The sequence below is a fragment of the Alosa pseudoharengus genome, unplaced genomic scaffold (genome assembly GCF_046254945.1).
Source record: "Alosa pseudoharengus isolate Yale_2024_CS ecotype anadromous, Long Island Sound unplaced genomic scaffold, YU_APseudo_1.1 YU_APseudo_1.1_scf_3, whole genome shotgun sequence".
Lineage (NCBI taxonomy): Eukaryota > Metazoa > Chordata > Actinopteri > Clupeiformes > Clupeidae > Alosa > Alosa pseudoharengus.
The window spans coordinates 34,792,724-34,811,624 of NW_027468718.1; the positions used below are offsets into that span (position 1 = coordinate 34,792,724).

The window sequence follows — 18,901 nt, forward strand, 5'->3', positions numbered from 1 at the left end:
TATCCCCTCTTCCATCTGTCTCTCTTTACATGTCTCTCTCTCTCTCTCTCTCTCTCTCCCCCCCCACCTCAATCTCTCCCTCTCAATCTCTCTCTTTAGACACGCCTGTCGAGAGTACCGAATTCACAAGCAGCTGGACCATCCCAGAATAGTCAAGCTCTACGACTACTTCTCTCTGGACACTGACACGTGAGTCTAGACACACACACACACACACACACACACGCCACCCTTTAATCATATACAACACAATTAGACCCATAGACTTCGTCCCTGCAGAGAAGTTAACAAGCTAATTAATTTCACCCAACACCCCGCAATTAAATACCGCTTGTGTTTCAGTCTAGTGCTGTGTTGAATTGCTTCTGCACTGTGTCGTTAATGTGTGTGTGTGTGTGTGTGTGTGTTCATTTGTGTCTATAGGTTTTGTACAGTTTTGGAATACTGTGAAGGCAATGACTTGGACTTCTACTTGAAGCAGCACAAGCTGATGTCTGAGAAGGAGGCTCGCTCCATCGTCATGCAGATAGTCAACGCGCTGCGCTACTTGAACGAGATCAAGCCGCCCATCATTCACTACGACCTCAAGCCAGGTACATACATCATGCATTACTGCAGGTGGATGGACTGGGTCGTCTGTTCTAAAACCTACACCCTCTACATACAGGACACACACACACACACACACGGTGGAGTAGGGGCTTTCAACTTCAACCCCCCACCCCCCATATTTTACACCTATGTTGCCAAACATTTCCTTCATTTCCTCTCATCCTGTCATAATAGAGATAATGGGTCATTTTTTCCCCCGTTTTCTATTCTCATGACCGGTAGGTAGGTAATAAACCTGTAGGTAATATTGTCAGTGCACAATGGAAAGTGACATGTTAGTTAGTTTGTTTGTTTGTTTATTTATTTATTTATTTATTTATTTGTTTGTTTGTTTGTTAATTTAATGTATTTATTTTCTCTTGTCTCCTGTGTCCCCCTGCAGGTAATATTCTACTGGTGGACGGCACGGCGTGCGGCGAGATCAAGATCACGGACTTTGGCCTGTCCAAGATCATGGACGACGACAACTACGGGGTGGACGGCATGGACCTGACCTCTCAGGGAGCCGGTACTTACTGGTAAGGACTGGCCTCCCGACCCCCCATGAACACCTAAGGTTGTACACATTACACATTTTGGGCCTTGTAGGGCCTTTATTGACAGGATGGTGAAGATCAGACTGGACTTAAGTGGGGGAGAGATGAGGGTTCAGGAAATGACCTCTGGCAGGATCTGAACCTGGGCCCCCATGGGTGGGCGTGACTCCAATGAAGAATGGGATTAGGCAACAAAATTGATTGATCGATAAGATTAATCGGCGAATACTTTATAAGAAATGGGTTTCACTTACTCCTCTATGACCGCTTACTCCTCTATGACGGTAAACTAAATATTTTTGGCGTGTGGACAAAAGAAGGCATTTCAGGGCTTTGGGAAAAGAGAGTTTTCACTGTTTGTCGCGACCCACGGGGCTCGCGGGACTCCCCTGGGAGAGCAGGCCTTTCCTACAGGCATGGTCTCCTAGCTTTGGGGCTCTTCACAATCACATGGGACTGAAGAGACCCACAAGCACAAACTGCAGCACAAGTCCAGCTGCATTTTTAACAGAAGTCACTCTTATAATGCTCTTAAATGCTGCACTCGTCCTGTGAACACCTCTAAACTGCTTCTCTCTCTCTCTCTGTCTCTGTCTCTGTCTCTCTCTCTCTCTCTCTCTCTCTCTCTCTCTCTCTCTCTCTCTCTCTCTCTCTCTCTCTCTCTCTCTCTCTCTCTCTCTCTCTCTCTCTCTCTCTCTCTCTCTCTCTCTCTCTGCGCAGGTACTTGCCCCCTGAGTGTTTTGTGGTGGGGAAGGAGCCTCCTAAGATCTCCAACAAAGTGGATGTCTGGTCTGTGGGGGTCATCTTTTTCCAGTGCCTCTATGGGAGAAAGGTAAGTTCAGTGCCTTAAATATACAGTCAGCGATTGCACAGGAGGTCGCATTTGTTTGTATTTATATATGTACGTTATATATAAACCAAGGTCCAAATGAAACATACCCAAGGTAGCGAGAAAAACTCCACACAAGGTTTCGTTTTTACAGTGTACTCACGGAATGGGCAGCTAGCGGTCTTGAGAAGATGTCTGGATGTAACAAAAAATGTTAATACATTTAATAATGATATTGGGTCATGGCAGTGGGTGAAAACCATTGTAGAACACTCGCTCACTCACTCTTAAGGTGCTTGCCTTTCACCATTCCACCCACACACCCCACTGCGTCCCTCCCAGTGTGCCGTGTCACCTTGTGCCCAGTGGAACCCTGGCATCAGGTTGGCACAGCACATTCCGTGTGGGTTTCTACTCTAGAGTACTGTACGTCACTTTGGAAAGAGGTGTGTGTGCGTGCGTGCGCACAGACACACACTCTCTCTTCAGGATGCTGCATTTGAAATACTACATTGTGTAATTTGTCATCATCTGCTCTCCTCCTCCAGCCATTTGGGCACAACCAGTCCCAGCAGGACATCCTCCAGGAGAACACCATCCTCAAAGCCACCGAGGTGCAGTTCCCCGTCAAGCCGGTAGCCAGCAACGAGGCCAAGGTGAGCCACCAGCACCCCGCCACCCACCCACACACAGCCACTACAGCCACAGCCACTACAGCCACTGCCACTACAGCCTCTTCATTCAAAGGCAGAAATCAGTCTGGGTGGAAATGGGTGTGTTCCTGGAAGATGTGTTTTTTTGTGTGTGTTTTTTTTTCTGGGTCATGTCCATGAACTGGGCGAATTTTTGAAGGGCTGCATTATCGGTCTCCAATTTGGGTTGCCTTAGTGGTGTAAGATGCTCTATTTTAGGTGGGCAGAGTAAGATTAGCAAGATTTGTGGGAGGGGGAAAAAAACAAATCTGTAGGTACTTCAGACTAGTTGGTAGACATTAAAGTTAAGTGCCCTTAGCAGGGGGAGAAGATGTCTGTCTCAGTGATAACCAGAAGTTTAATGCACCTGCTGCTCGGAGCATTAAAGGAGCATTCCGGCGGCTACAGTGCTACACTCTGGGGGCATGAACATGAGCCCCCATGTTCTTGCCCCCATGTTCATACCCCCATGCTCCAGCTCCTAGAGTGTAGCACTGTAGCTGCCTGGCAGTTCTAGCTTTTGGCTGCAGTAACTCGAGTTAAGTAAAACCGATTGTTTTCATGATTTTTTTCACCAACAGTACTCAGTGAAATTCTCCTTAATTCTACATGCAGTAGTCCATACTATAATGAGCTGGCATGACAGTCCCTTACTCCACACCCAAAAATTAGGAACTCTGATGCAGAAACACCTTGTGAACACTAACATTCTGGTCTGAGTGTTCTAGCATCAGTTGCTCCATCCTCACTCAGACCAGAATGATGCAGAAACATCTTGTGAACACTAGAACACTCAGACCAGAATGATGCAGAAACACCTTGTGAACACTCAGACCAGAATGATGCAGAAACATCTTGTGAACACTAGAACAGAATGATGCAGAAACACCTTGTGAACACTAGAACACTCAGACCAGAATGATGCAGAAACACCTTGTGAACACTAGAACAGAATGATGCAGAAACACCTTGTGAACACTAGAACACTCAGACCAGAATGATGCAGAAATACCTTGTGAACACTAGAACAGAATGATGCAGAAACACCTTGTGAACACTAGAACACTCAGACCAGAATGATGCAGAAACATCTTGTGAACACTAGAACAGAAACACCTTGTCAACACTAGAACACTCCGACCAGAATGATGCAGAAACACTTTTTGTCCACACCCTCTTATCTGCTTGTCCTCTCTCTCTCTCTCTCTCTCTCTCTCTCTCTCTCTCTCTCTCTCTCTCTCTCTCTCTCTCTCTCTCAGGCCTTTATCCGGCGCTGTCTGGCCTATAAGAAGGAGGACCGCTTCGACGTCCAGCAGCTGGGCAGTGACGCGTACCTGCTGCCCCACATGAGGCGCTCCAGTTCGTCGGGGAACCTGCAGCTCGGCGGTCCTTCCTCCTCCAGCCCCGCCTCCACTAGCATCATCTCCTACTGAGGGCCTGCACTGACTCCTCCCATCACTATGCTACAGGCACACCCCCTCGGCTGAAGGCCACACCTCCCCCCCACGCAAAACAAAAAAGCTTAAGTGTGAGAGAGATGGACAGAATAAGAGACACTGAGAAAGAGAAGAGAAGGGGGGATGGGTTTGGAAGAGGAGGAGGAAAAGAGGGGGCAAAAAAAGCAATGAGATGCAGCACCAGTATCCAGAGCCCTGGTGGGCCACAGTGAAGTGAAGTCCTCTCAAAAAGACTTCTTTTGGGGAAGGAAGGAGGGAATTTGGAGAGCTGGAGATGTTGGCTTGGACTGCGCCCAGGCTTGTTGAGATATGAGGGTGTTTCCTAGAGGAGAGAACCAATAGTTTTAAGATAGGAGAGAGACAAGTAATAAATGAACCTGGATGGATTGGAAAATGGTTAGAGAAGAATGTAGAAGATGATGATGATGAAGATTTGGCAAGACAGAAGAGAGCCCAAGAGAGACACTGAGTGGAAGAGTGAACATGGCCTTTTTTTTTTTTTTTTTTTTTTTTCCTCCAATGAAGATTCTGGTAGAGCACTGCTAACCTGTTTAGCTCATCAAGTGACTAATGAAGTTGTCCTGATTGTGTAATGGCAGTGGAGACCAAGCCCTGTGTCTGCCCCCGTGTTACTGTAGGGGCCACCAGGGGGCGCCAGCAGGCACCATCTCTGAAACACACCTGCATGGCCCCTTGCTTTGGAACGGAGTCAGGTTTGGCATGGCACCGGTGTTCTGTTGGACTGCCACTGTATGAGTTCTAGGACTGAACCATCTGCTCCCAACCAGGACTAGATCCGGTCCAGAGGTTTGGGGCTGCCTGGGAAGATGTCTCAACAAATAATGAAATAACGTTGCTTAGATGCTTGGTAGGTCTAAAGCACAGGGGTGATCGCTTTTCTGTTTCAAAGTTTCTTTTAAAAAAAAAAAAGAAGAAAAGAAGAAAAAACAGATATGCGAGGGTATAGCTCTGTCATCCTTTTTTGTTGATGAGCAGGTTAGTCACAAGAATGTAATTTTAGTGTATCCATCAATGAGATTTAGTGTTCCCAGACCCCCAAGGCTACATACTAATGTTGAATGCACAAAAATAACCAAATCTAGACATGCCGCTATGTACAGAATCCTATGCAGGAAGAATAAACTCACACAGAAAATAAAATAAAGTTCTTGTAGGGATGTACCTGTATATTTGCTGTACAGAATCGTAATTTCAAATATCAAATTAAAAAAAAAAAAACATTTCATTCTGTACAAAGGTTTATCTTTTGTTTCCTTAACTTCTTTTTTCCTTGTAAATTTGTTTTTTCTTTTTGTTTTATTTTGCTCCTGGAGTGTTTTTTGGCTGCTTTGGATGTTGCTCTTTTTAAGGAAAAAAAGGCTGTATGATCTTTGGGTACAAATTGTACAGTTCTGTCAAAAGAATTAATGACAATAAATGCCAGGAAATAACTTCACACAAGACACGTGGGTCTTTTTTCCCTTCCACACGAATGTCTAATAGAAACCTGACGAGCACTTTTATAGGTCTCTCATTTGGTTGTTAGTGTGTTACCATGGAAAATGGGTGTGTCCATTTGTGTAAATACATTTCTCGTCTACGGACAAAACAACTACAACTGGTTGTTACCGGTTCTCTCATGTTCCAGATTCAGCATTAAGAGTACAATGCTCTAGACGCACGCACGCACGCTTGTCAGTACCCACATATGCCTCCAGGAGAGGGATGCCGTGGGTTTTAACTTAACCACAAACGGGCCCTAGTGTCCAGAGGGGGGCGGGGGTGTCCAGTTTTGCCAGGCTTGCGGGTTTCCTAACTCGCCTCCCCATCTCTCCACTTTCCACTCAATTGCGCTGTACTTGTCATTGTCCAATCAAATACACCACCACCAATATAGATCAGGCTTAATACATGTTCAAATACACCACCACCAATATAGATCAGGCTTAATACATGTTCAAATACCACCACCACCAATATAGATCAGGCTTAATACATGTTCAAATACCACCACCACCAATATAGATCAGGCTTAATACATGTTCAAATACCACCACCACCTTAATAAATGCGCAGGAAGCCAAACCAAGAAGTTTAGAGACTTTGTTTTTTAAGTTTCCCTTCTGCTAATGATGTGGTGCCTTAATTGACGCACAAGAGAAGGAACATCAAAAAAACAGGAAAATGCACTTTCAAATCAGAATTCCATGCAAAGTGAGGATTGAATTATCAGTTATCTTTCAAGTCACAATTTTTTGCAGAAAAACTCTGAGCCTATCTACGGCTCTTTTTAAAGTCAGAGAGAGTTCGGACAACTCAAATCATGGGTGCCATGTTTAAGACCAACGTCAGATGATTCTAATCTGCAGTGTCTAATTCAATATGCTATGTTGAATTAAATAGCTTATTTTTACCATTAACAGGCCTCTAAATGTTACTATCAATGTTTGTCAATGTTTTTTCTGTTTCGCAGTCTTGCACTGTTGCAATATGTGCAACAGTTGGGCTTTTTAATTATATTTTTTATTTATTTTGATATTTTTCCACTATTCACTGTACTATGTTAATGGTGACCTGATGAATGTTGGTATGAAACATGCCGTTAACGAAACGTGACCGCCTCAGAACCAATCACATAACGGGACAGAAGTCCATTCGATTCCCTAGCTGGCCAAACTCCATATAGATGGCTCTGTTTAGTGGTACCATATCGCCATCTGCTGGCCTTATAGTGTAATGCTTAAGAAATGGCAGTAAGGTTTCATCTACAAGTATTTGGATAATTTTAATGGGGTTTACTTTACTCATTCAGAAGAGGAAATCCTTCACATGAAACTTCTCTGGAGCCAGTCTGTGTTACAGTATATTCAACAAAAGCTGTTTTGTGTTCAGTACCTCAAAGGCCTTCTCTAGCCCTTCCCAGTAGCCTAGCTCGTGAAGACGGGTCTGCAGGGGTTAGAGGGGAAAGTCCAGAGCTCTGAGCATCGTGGGCGTCTCCTCACTGTCCAGATGCAGCTGGGTCAACACGTCTGCTGATGAAGACATGGAGTATTGCTGCAGCTGTGGTCATATTTGCCTAGTCATATATGCTCTACTACTACATTGCCTGGGCAACGAATTTAGTCAGGAATCAGGATGAATTAAATTGTCGGTTGATGAGCCAGAAGGATGTACCCAGTATGAATAATTGATAAGTGATGGTTTGTGATATATTGTGATATATTTTACTGTATCTTATTCTAAGTCTTCAAGAAATGATAAACAATCAGAGGGAGAGACTGGGGAACAGGGTGTACAGAAGATGCAGTAAAGTGTGTGACATCGGTTAAGACTGAAAGAGGATGTTAGTTTTAATGTCTTGTATGGTATCTAGACGAATCACCAGTGAGCATAATTTGAAAATGTTCCTTGTTAGAAGTTGGAAGATATAAAACATGTTTAGTCCCAATGACAGGAGATGAATGTAGTAACCTCCTCAATCTCTTTACATCAGTCTTGTTTTAACCTCATCACTCAGATAAGGTTGTTGGAAAAACAGACAAGCAATTAACTGACATTATTTGTGAGTAATTTTATTTTGCCTGAGATTTAAAATAATTGAGACAAATTTTTTATACTCATATCCTCATCAAAAGCACACAATATTACAATAAAGAGTGAACTGATTACTACAAAGGGTAGAATATAAGGGTAGAACACAAACTAATAGGACAGTTGAAATGTGAAATATTTAAAAATCAAATATTTGTAATTAATGTAGGTATCTAAAACATTGACCAAACTCTGAATTGTTGAACACAGATAAGTAGCTAGTTGAATAAGCTCATATTTTATTGTTAAGGTAACAAACATGAAGCACATCTTAAACTGGTAAGATTTAGCACATATATCATGTCTATCAAATTACATAAGACCATCAGCCAACAGATGGTGTCAAATAGTCAGAAGGAAACACATATTGGTATGAAATAAGTTGTTTGTACATACAATTCTAAGTAGCCTATTGAAAAAAGGTAGATTGAAAAAAAAACACCTCAGCAACCCACATTTGTTTCTCAAGACTGAAGTCCTTTAGTACATGAACTGATGGAGCTGTCTCTGGCTGATGCGTGTGGGGTTAGACGCTGAGTTCCTCCATCTCCATGTCATCAGGGAGGGCTCCATCTCCTCTCTGCTGCCCCTCTCTGCTCGGCTGTCCTGGAGTCTCAGTGTCTCTCCTCAGGGTCTCCTGGGAGGCCTGGTCTCCTCCTCTGTTCCTCAGATACACCAAGAAGATCACAGCAGATGAGAGTATCACCAGCAGCCCACAGACCATCAGAGAAGCGTACGCTCTGTAGAAAGGAGAGTCAACGCCGTAAGGATCCATGTAATGCAGGTGGATGGAAGTCTCTGCACAGAAATCCGTACTATATTTCCATGTTCTGCATGTGTACACACCTCTGTTTTCAGCTGTGGGGTTGGATATGACCAGAGAGAATGGAGAAGCTGATGTGTTCACTCTGCCTCTCAGATCCTCAGGTAAAAGCACAGCTTTGTCTTCAGAGTCCAGAATCAACTATTTTGCATCTGCAACTTTCTGACGATACCACTGGACATCAGAAGCATTTGGTGGGCAGTCTAGTTTGACGGTTTCATGGTTCGAAAATATGGCAATGACGTTTTTACCAGAACAACGAAAAGTAATATATTTAACTAACACTTTGTGGTGAGTACAGCTGCAAAAATACTCACCATATTGGTGTTTAACAGAGGGGATGATGAGGGAGTAGTCTCCTGTCTGGCTGCCGTTCAGCATGTACATCTTCTGAGTCTCATTGAGAGGAACATGAGAGGGGTCCTCAGACAGAACGGTGATGTTACCAGAGGGAGTTTCCCAGTAGACCTGATGAGGAGACGTGGCATTGACATTACAGGGAAGAGTCACTTGCTCTCCAAGTCTGTGGCGGGTGGGTATTACTGTATAAAACACTGTTGTGGATCTGAGATTTAGGCACCGACCTCTAGACCAAATCAGACACTCGTAAAAATGACAGAAATCTTCTTCAGTTATCTCATGGAGGATGACTGATGAACTGTTAAGGTCAGTCTACCCCTCAGGTCTTCAGGAAGTCTCTCTGTGGATTTGGTGAGATTGTGTGAGTTGGTGTCCAAAACAAGGCTTTTTGGGGCCTCATGTCTGATATACCCTGTTTCACATTGACTCGTTTCCCTGTACACCTGTATTGTCACTGCCTCTCCTTCCACTGACTCTGATCCACAAATATGAATGCTGCCGCCAATCAGGGTGTAAAAAGGGACAAAAAACTCTCCTGCAGAACAGATGATGAGGGAGTAGTTCCTCTGGACTGTGATGTTCCCACCCAGCCAGCCTTCCACCCGGAACTCTCCGCTGTCAGAGGATTTGATATCAAACATTGGTGATTCCATTATTACATTGGTATATGTGATATCACGCTCCTTTGAATATGAACTGTTAGACTGAGAAGTGTTGAGCAGAGGCAGGTCTCCGTCTGTAGAAACACTGTACAGCACGTAGTAGTCAGCAGGATCCAGGTGTCGTATGCGAAAGCTTGTGTATCCTCCAGGCCTGGCAAATGCGAATGAGTCAGGGTCCTGGTGACAGTTTGCACCTCTGATGAGGATGGACAGCAAAAATGGGACCAGTCTTCCCACCTCCATTCTGAGACTCTCACACTCACTACTGCCCTCAGTGATGTTCACACACGTTCTGAATCCCCTCTCTCTCACACAAGTCAAGTCAAGTTTATTTATAGCGCATTTCGTACACAGAGGTCATTCAATGTGCTTTACAGACTAATACGGCCTGTGATTAATATCTCTGTGTGTTGTGCAAGCCTTGTATGTTCAGGAAGTGAGTGAGTAGGTGGCAGGAAACTGGCTGCAGCTAGGGATGAGACAGCCATGTCCTCATTTTTTCATAAATAACATGAAGCAGATGTTAAGTGAACAAGTGGTTTTACATATACTGTAAAAATAGACATATTTTTTTTGTCAAACCTGACAAGTTATTTGATGAAGAAAATGGTGATGAAATCTGAACAAGTGATCAGACATTTCCACATCTTTTTGAAGTATACAGTATGCAATAGGCTGATGCGTGTGGGTTTAGATACTGAGTAGACTATAAAAAAACTAGCAAATTATAGTAACTACTGCAACTCACAATTGTTTCTCAAGTCTGAAGTCCTTTAGCACATGAACTGGTGGAGCTGTCTCTGGCTGATGCGTGTGGGTTTAGACGCTGAGTTCCTCCATCTCCATGTCATCAGGGAGGGCTCCATCTCCTCTCTGCTGCCCCTCTCTGCTCGGCTGTCCTGGAGTCTCAGTGTCTCTCCTCAGGGTCTCCTGGGAGGCCTGGTCTCCTCCTCTGTTCCTCAGATACACCAAGAAGATCACAGCAGATGAGAGTATCGCCAGCAGCCCACAGACCATCAGAGAAGCGTACGCTCTGTAGAAAGGAGAGTCAACGCCGTAAGGATCCTTGTAATGCAGGTGGATGGTTTTCTCAGAGCAGAAAAAGCCTTCCAGCACTTTTCTGCACGTGTACACACCTCTGTTTTCAGCTGTGGGGTTGGATATGACCAGAGAGAATGGAGAAGCTGATGTGTTCACTCTGCCTCTCAGATCCTCAGGTAAAAGCACAGCTTTGTCTTCAGAGTCCAGAATCAACTCTTTTACCCCTGCAACTTTCTGACGATACCACTGGACGTCAAAAGGATCTGGTGGGCAGTCTAGTTCAATGGATGCATTGTTGGAAAATATAGCAGTCTCATTCAAGAAATTAAAGCAAGCAGCAATGTAATAGCTCATTAATCTTCTCTGGTGAGCACAGTAGTAATAGCCTTCTTGTGGTTTAAAAGAGGGGATGATGATGAGGGAGTAGTCTCCGGTCTGGCTGCCGTTCAGCATGTACATCTTCTGAGTCTCATTGAGAGGAACATGAGAGGGGTCCTCAGGCAGAACAGTGATGTTACCAGAGGGAGTTTCCCAGTAGACCTTATGAGGAGACGTGGCATTGACATTACAGGGAAGAGTCAGTTGCTTTCCAACGGTCAAGTAGAGTTTAATGTGATGCCGTACTGCTGTGATTCTCCAGGTTTGGCACTGATCTCTACGCCAAATCAGACACTCATATTCATGACATAAATGCTCTCCTTTTTTACCCTGGAGGATGACTGATGAACTACTAAGGTCAACCTGCAGTCTACCCCCCAGGTCTTCAGGGAGTCTCTCCATGGATGAGTTGGTGTCCAAAACCAGACTTCTTGGTCCAAGCCATCTGTTACAGTCACTAGCTCTCCTGTACAGTTGTATTGCTGCAGCTTCCTGCTCTCCTGAGTCTGATCCACACAACTGAACTGAATGAAAAGTTCCTCCAACGTGTACAACATTTAATGTACGTGTAGTACAGACAAGCAGGGAGTAGTTCCTCTGGACTGTGATGTTTCCACCAATCCAGCCTTCAACCTGGTACTCTCCACTGTAAGAGGCATTGATGACTTGTAGTCGAAATTGCTCAAAATTGTCAAATGACACTTTGTAGTATGTGACATTATGCTCCTTTGAATAAGATCCATCAGGCTGAGAAGTGTTGAACAGAGGAAGATCTCCGTCTATAGAAACCCTGTACAGCACGTAGTAGTCAGCAGGCTTCAAATCCTTTGTGGGAAACTCAGCATCTACTCCAGGTGCTGCAAACACTAATGACTCCAGGTCCTGGTGACAGTTTACACCGCTGATGAGGATCGACAGCAAAAATGGAACCAGTCTTCCCACCTCCATTCTGAGACTGACACGTTCTGAATCCCCTTATTCTCACACAGACTAATAAGTGCTGTGGATAATATCTCTATATCTTGTACAGGCCTCCTCTACTCAGGAAGTGAATGGGAGATTACTGTAAAAATTATCATGTGACATTAGTTTCAGATGAAAATGGTTCACACAGATGAGGCAGCCATATATCCAGAGCCATAGGGTTGAGGGACTTGCAGCTAGCTGTTTTGACCCATCGGAAGTGCTGAGGCCATTTTCTCTCAACAGGATGTCCCTGAGAGGAACGAGTTCTTGGTATCAATGACAGGGAATCTCTCACAAACAAAAAACCCCTCAGAAGGAATATCATACTAAAAACTTTAGAACTGGTATGGTCTCTCATTGACTGACATTCTATGGTTATGATGGTTCATTAGCTTTCGTCACATGAAAATGAGATGCATACCTTTTCTTCTTCCAACAGTAGAACAGAGAGCACAAAACTCTGTGGTCATATCTTTTTATATCACACAGGCCTCATGCTGAGGAATTGAGTTAGATATGAAATTATGTTTAATATCAGCTAACTTATAAATAACAAGGCCAAGGGGAAATAAACTATAAAAAACGTGGTCACTGCACACTCTATCTCTTTCTTCTTGTTTCTTGACACCAACGTTTCGGCCTGAGAGTGTGCGGTTTTATATTATCAGATAGCTGTAAGAGGAAAAATGATGATGCACAACCTGTCCACAGCCATAGAGTTGAGCAACATGTTGAGGTTGTTGGGTTTGTGAACTGTATGGAAGATCTACGGGCCTTCCATAACTGCAGAAATAGCCACAGTAGAACTGCAAAATTAATAGAACACAATAGATTCATTGTGTTTACTCTGTGAAAATGTCTTCATACCTTTTTCATCATCAAGTGTCCCTGAGAAGGGTGAATGGAATGGAATCACTTACAGAACAAAACACATATAAAGAGTAGAATAAATGTGACACAAATTTAAAGGTATACTATGTAGGTTTAGGTATTTTTGGCGAGTTTAGAGCTCCCTCTAGAGTCACGATGTATATGTTACTCTGCTATTGTAAATATCAAACTTCTCACGACTTATCCCCCTGTACATAATGCAAATGCTTTTGTTGTGGAGGTGAATGATTAACAACAGGCAAAAGATATATCCATAGAACTATATCTACTGACAACTATTAGGGGTTTTCACGGCGTGTCATCAGATCTGGACGTCGCCATATTGGAGATATTCGCCTCATTAGAAAGCATTAGGCACTGAAGTAAATCCCTAACATCATCAAGGAAAATGGTTAATTATTGCCGGTTGTACCAATAGGTCCGACTGAGAAAAACATCTGGTGTAGGTATCGACTTCCAAAAGTTATTAAAAAACCAGGGAGAAAGGAGAATAATGTCAGAAGTTATCAGAGGAAGGGGGCGCTTGTAGTTGAACTTGGTACTTCGTCTCCCTCACCCAACCCTTGCCTTTGCATCTTAGGCGCATTTTGATGAGCTTTTCTGTTGTTTAGATACGGCTACAATCACGTAAGATATCCAAAGTGCATAATACTCCATTGTACTTCATTCACTGAGTATCGCCAATATGGCCGCGCGTGCTGGGTTACCATGGTTACCGGCCAGAACGTGACGTCCGTTCAAACCCTAATATCTACTGTTTCAGATTCTTGCAAGTTTTGGTGGGGCCGGGGTGCCACTCTTGGAAGCTGCATGGCTGGTTTTCTCGGTAGGGACTCGCTACATCTATGCTGTATAGCTAGGTGAATGATTCGCCTATTACAAGTTCGTTTGCCATCGAATTGGCTTCATAAAGGTGAAAATCTTAAGTTTGACTAGAGCTTTCTATGCTTTATTTTTTACTGCTGAGGCCAAAGTTGTATCTAAAAATACAAGAGTGCAAAGCCACAGAGAGAGATTTGGGGGTAGATTTAGATTTTGAAACCTCTAACTTGAGTCTCACCCTCCATACACTCCTCCACACATTTCCTACCTCACTTAAAAAGATAAAGTTATCAGATGAGTGCAGAGAGCTGAATTTCTTGCATCTCAGCAATTCTCTTGCGACAAAGTCTGTTCGTGTTCAATATTTGCATGATAAAGTGTTGATATACATATCATACCTAAATGCCATAAAGCCTTTTAACATTAGTCAGTATGAAATGCTCACTGATTGACAGGCCAGGGTCATAAGGGCCAGAGCCGTATATCTAATGGCTCAGATGAAGGTGTCCTATTGGCGCCCTCTACTGGACATTAAGAGGTGTACTTGTTCTCTGGCCAGCTGTAGGACAGAGACCACACAACACCAGTGCATTACATTTACCTCCACAGTGTTGTACCAGATTAAAATTTCAAATAATCTATTAAAGAAGTTATGGCACGTTCAGCATGTACACACACACACACACACACACACACACACACATATGAGCTACACTACACAGCTACACTGGCTACCTATGGCGGCCCGCATCAAATTCAAGGCTCTAATGCTTGCCTACAAAGTAGTCTCCGGTTCTGCTCCCACCTACTTGAATGCCCTCATACAGACATACGCTACCTCCAGACCGTTGCCCTCCTCAGACGAACGACATCTAGCTCTACCACCGGTACGCTCAGGCCAATCCAAACTGTTTTCATCAGTTGTTCCTCGTTGGTGGAATACACTGCCAGTTCCTACAAGGGAAGGGACATCCCTCTCCATTTTCAAAAAACTCCTGAAGACCCAGCTCTTTAGAGAACATCTCCTCTCATAGCACCACTTACAACAACTATGTTTAAAAACAGCACTCACTGATGCACTTATTCTTACTGTACTCTGTACCGTAAGTACCGTTAAAAACTTTACCGTTTTTAAATTGTCCTAAAATTGTTGAGAGAATTGCTTTAAAAAACTTAAACTGTTTACCATGTTGTTAGTCGCTTTGGTTAAAAATGCGTCAGCCAAATGTAATGTAATGTAATGTTATATGAATGCATGCTCAAACGCACACACACACACAGACACAGACGTATACTCCACAGAAAACTCCCAGGCTGCACACAAGCACATCAGCTGGGTATCACATGTGTATGTATGTGGTCCCAGCAGCACTAGACCAGGGCTCCTGCCTCCTGTTGCTGACACTGTTGCACACACACCACCTAGTGTCCACTCTACTCTACCTCCACACACACCACCTAGTGTCCACTCCACTCTACTCTACTCTACCTCCACTCCTGTGTGTGCGTGCGTGTGCATGCTTGTGTGTGTGCATGCTTATGTGTGTGTGTGTGTGTGTGTGCAGGGATGTTGTACAATTAGGGTAGGCACACGCCCACCCAAAATGACAAGATTCTTTTTTTTTCTTTTTCACGCACGCACACACTCACACACACACACACACTCTCTCTCTCTCTCTACCTGCATGTGTACATCCTGTGAACTGAAGAGGCCATGCTCACACAGATGAAATCAAGCCACCCCCCCCCCATCCAACGTGCACCTAAACATGCTGTGTCTTCCTTTCACTTTTCTTTTCTAAGCCTTTTACCAGTGACTATTGCGACATTGTGGTTTTAGTTAGTTAGGTCACTGCATTCAAGTTGCACACATTATGCTGTTTGTTTTGTATCTTCATAAGATCAGGGACATTGTAATAGTCAGGATCCACTCATTTAATGCGACTCAATGTAATACTTTTACCTGCACATAATGGCTTCAAACTTCAGTTCATTCTTCTTGTTCTTATTTTCAGCATATCAGGTGCACTTATGATGGCTGCCAATGTGTCCACCATGACAACAGCAGTTGCTCTGCCAACACTCAGGGCCAGATGTACTAACGCTTTTGCGCCCACTTCAGGCGTATTTGTTTCGCAATGTGCATGTAAAATCATTGCGAGGTATGTACAAACAGGCCGCAATGATGTAAAAGCGCAAACTGCCTGTCGCGGGAGCTGAAAGTGGCAGATTGCGTTTGTCATGTCATGCATATGCATTCATGGGAGGATCCAGGGGAAAGTGGGAGTTTAGCTAAAAAGATGGGAGGGGAAGAGTAAAGAGCGCCTAATTATAGTGCATGAAAATGCACTATACTGTTATTCCAAGGCTTCTTCTTATTATAGTGCATGAAAATGCACTATACTGTTCTTCCTAGGCTTCTTATTAGAGTGCATGAAAATGCACTCTACTGTTCTTCCTAGGCTTCTTCTTCTTCTTATTAGAGTGCATGAAAATGCACTCTATTGTTATCCGAATTATTCTTATTAGAGTGCATGAAAATGCACTCTATTGTTATCCGAATTATTAGAGTGCATGAAAATGCACTCTACTGTTCTTCCTAGGCTTCTTCTTCTTATTACAGTGCATGAAAATGCACTGTACTGTTCTTCCTAGGCTTCTTCTTCTTATTAGAGTGCATGAAAATGCACTCTACTGTTCTTCCTAGGCTTCTTCTTCTTCTTCTTCTTCTTATTAGAGTGCATGAAAATGCACTCTACTGTTCTTCCTAGGCTTCTTCTTATTATTAGAGTGCATGAAAATGCACTCTATTGTTATCCGATTTATTATAGTGCATGAAAATGCACTATACTGTTCTTCCTAGGCTTCTTATTACAGTGCATGAAAATGCACTATACTGTTCTTCCTAGGCTTCTTATTATAGTGCATGAAAATGCACTATACTGTTATTCCAAGGCTTCTTCTTATTATAGTGCATGAAAATGCACTATACTGTTCTTCCTAGGCTTCTTATTACAGTGCATGAAAATGCACTGTACTGTTCTTCCTAGGCTTCTTCTTATTACAGTGCATGAAAATGCACTGTACTGTTATTCCAAGGCATTTTATTACAGTGCATGAAAATGCACTGTACTGTTATTCCAAGGCATTTTATTACAGTGCATGAAAATGCACTGTACTGTTCTTCCTAGGCTTCTTCTTATTACAGTGCATGAAAATGCACTGTACTGTTCTTCCTAGGCTTCTTATTCTTCTTCTTCTAACGCAATTAATGCAGCTTCAACCGCTTAACGTAGAAACTTCATTCAAACTATGTTACGTAGGTCTTACTTAGGACATGGGTGCTTTGTATTTTTCAGCTTTGTAACTTTTATACTTTTTAAACTATTAATTAAAAACTGTTCAAAATTTCCCCATAGACTTAACATGGGCTGATGACATCACAATAGAGCCGTTAAGCAATTAGAATCCTATGGCAGGTGTTCGGGCCAGCTGCATCATCTGCCAGTCTCAGGCTTTAAGCATACAAACTGGCCCTATTAAGACTACACATCCTGTTCAACTGCTTCCTCTGCCAAAAACTGTTTCAAAATAAAAGTCCTCACTACAATATTTCACTGTTAAACAATTTAACCCTTTAAACTACTGAACTTTTATCTGTTCAGCCATTGTAACTGTTACTTGTCATCAACTATGACTCCTACCCACTGTAGCTAGTTAGCTAAGATAGCTAAGTAACTTGGTTAGCATAGTTAGCATGCTAGCATGTTAGCATGCTAGTTAGCATGCTAGTTAGCATTTTTAGCAAAACTGTTAAAAACGATTAGCTAAGTTAGCTAAGTCACATGGTTAGCATAGTTAGCATGCTAACATGTTAGCATGCTAGTTAGCATTTTTTGCAAAACTGCTAAAAATGATTAGCTAAGTTAGCTAAGTCACATGGTTAGCATAGTTAGCATGCTAACATGTTAGCATGCTAGTTAGCATTTTTTGCAAAACTGCTAAAAATGATTAGCTAAGTTAGCTAAGTCACATGGTTAGCATAGTTAGCATGCTAACATGTTAGCATGCTAGTTAGCATTTTTTTGCAAAACTGCTAAAAATGATTAGCTAAGTTAGCTAAGTCATATGGTTAGCATAGTTAGCATGTTAGCATGTTAGCATGCTAGTTAGCATTTTTATCAAAACTGCTAAAAAAACTGCTAAAAATGATTAGCTAAGTTAGCTAAGTCACATGGTTAGCATAGTTAGCATGCTAACATGTTAGCATGCTAGTTAGCATTTTTTGCAAAACTGCTAAAAATGATTAGCTAAGTTAGCTAAGTCACATGGTTAGCATAGTTAACATGCTAACATGTTAGCATGCTAGTTAGCATAGTTAGCATAACTGTTAAAAATGATTAGCAAAGTTAGCTAAGTCACATGGTTAACATAATTAACATGTTAACATGCTAATTAGCATAGTTATCATAACTAATAAAAATGATTAGCTAGGTTAGCTAAGTCATATGGTTAGCATAGTTAACATTTTGACATTGTTAGCATGCTAGTTAGCATAGTTACTTGGTTAACATTATTATCTTTAATATAGTTAGCATAACTACTAGCAAACATTGGAGCCATTCCAACTGTTAGTTATCGTCAACTATCTGCCTAAATAATTTAACCATTTCAATTATCAACCTATTTAACTGTTCAGTCATTCCAACTATAGTAAACCTTATCTACAAGGCAAATAATTTAACCATATGAACTCATCATATTTTTGCATTTTCATGCACTGTATTTCCTTCAGGAAATGCTTTTCTAGTTCTTATTATTCCTCTTCTTCTAACGCAGTTAATGCAGCTTCAACCGTTTAACGTAGAAACTTCATTCAAACATTGACGCGTAGGTCTTAATTAGGACATGTGGGCTTTGTATTTTTCAACTTTGTAACTTTTATACTTTTTAAACTATTAATTAAAAACTATCAAAATTTTCCCATTGACTTAACATTGCCCTTTATGACATCACAGCAAATAGAATCCTGTGGCAGGTGTTCGGCCATCTGTTTCAACTGCCAGTCTCAGGCTTTAAGCATACAAACTGGCCCTATTAAGACTACACATCCTGTTCAACTGCTTCCTCTGCCAAAAACTGTTTCAAAATAAAAGTCCTCACTACAATATTTCACTGTTAAACAATTTAACCCTTTAAACTACTGAACTTTTTAACTGTTCAGCCATTGTAACTGTTACT

General features: G+C 42.4%; 1 protein-coding gene across 2 annotated transcripts in view; it reads left to right on the top strand.

Moving 5' to 3' along the window:
- The window catches only part of LOC143100724 (serine/threonine-protein kinase tousled-like 1-B), a 56,830-nt gene extending 51,543 nt beyond the window's left edge, over positions 1 to 5,287 (top strand). For both annotated transcript variants that reach the window (XM_076264141.1, XM_076264140.1), the window contains exons 18-23: positions 100 to 189; positions 424 to 593; positions 995 to 1,130; positions 1,869 to 1,980; positions 2,526 to 2,633; positions 3,929 to 5,287. In XM_076264141.1, coding sequence (XP_076120256.1) covers positions 100 to 189; positions 424 to 593; positions 995 to 1,130; positions 1,869 to 1,980; positions 2,526 to 2,633; positions 3,929 to 4,102 — 790 coding nt within the window. In that variant the 3' untranslated portion in view covers positions 4,103 to 5,287. The remainder of the gene's footprint in view (positions 1 to 99; positions 190 to 423; positions 594 to 994; positions 1,131 to 1,868; positions 1,981 to 2,525; positions 2,634 to 3,928) is intronic.
- The last annotated feature ends 13,614 nt before the right edge of the window (positions 5,288 to 18,901 follow it).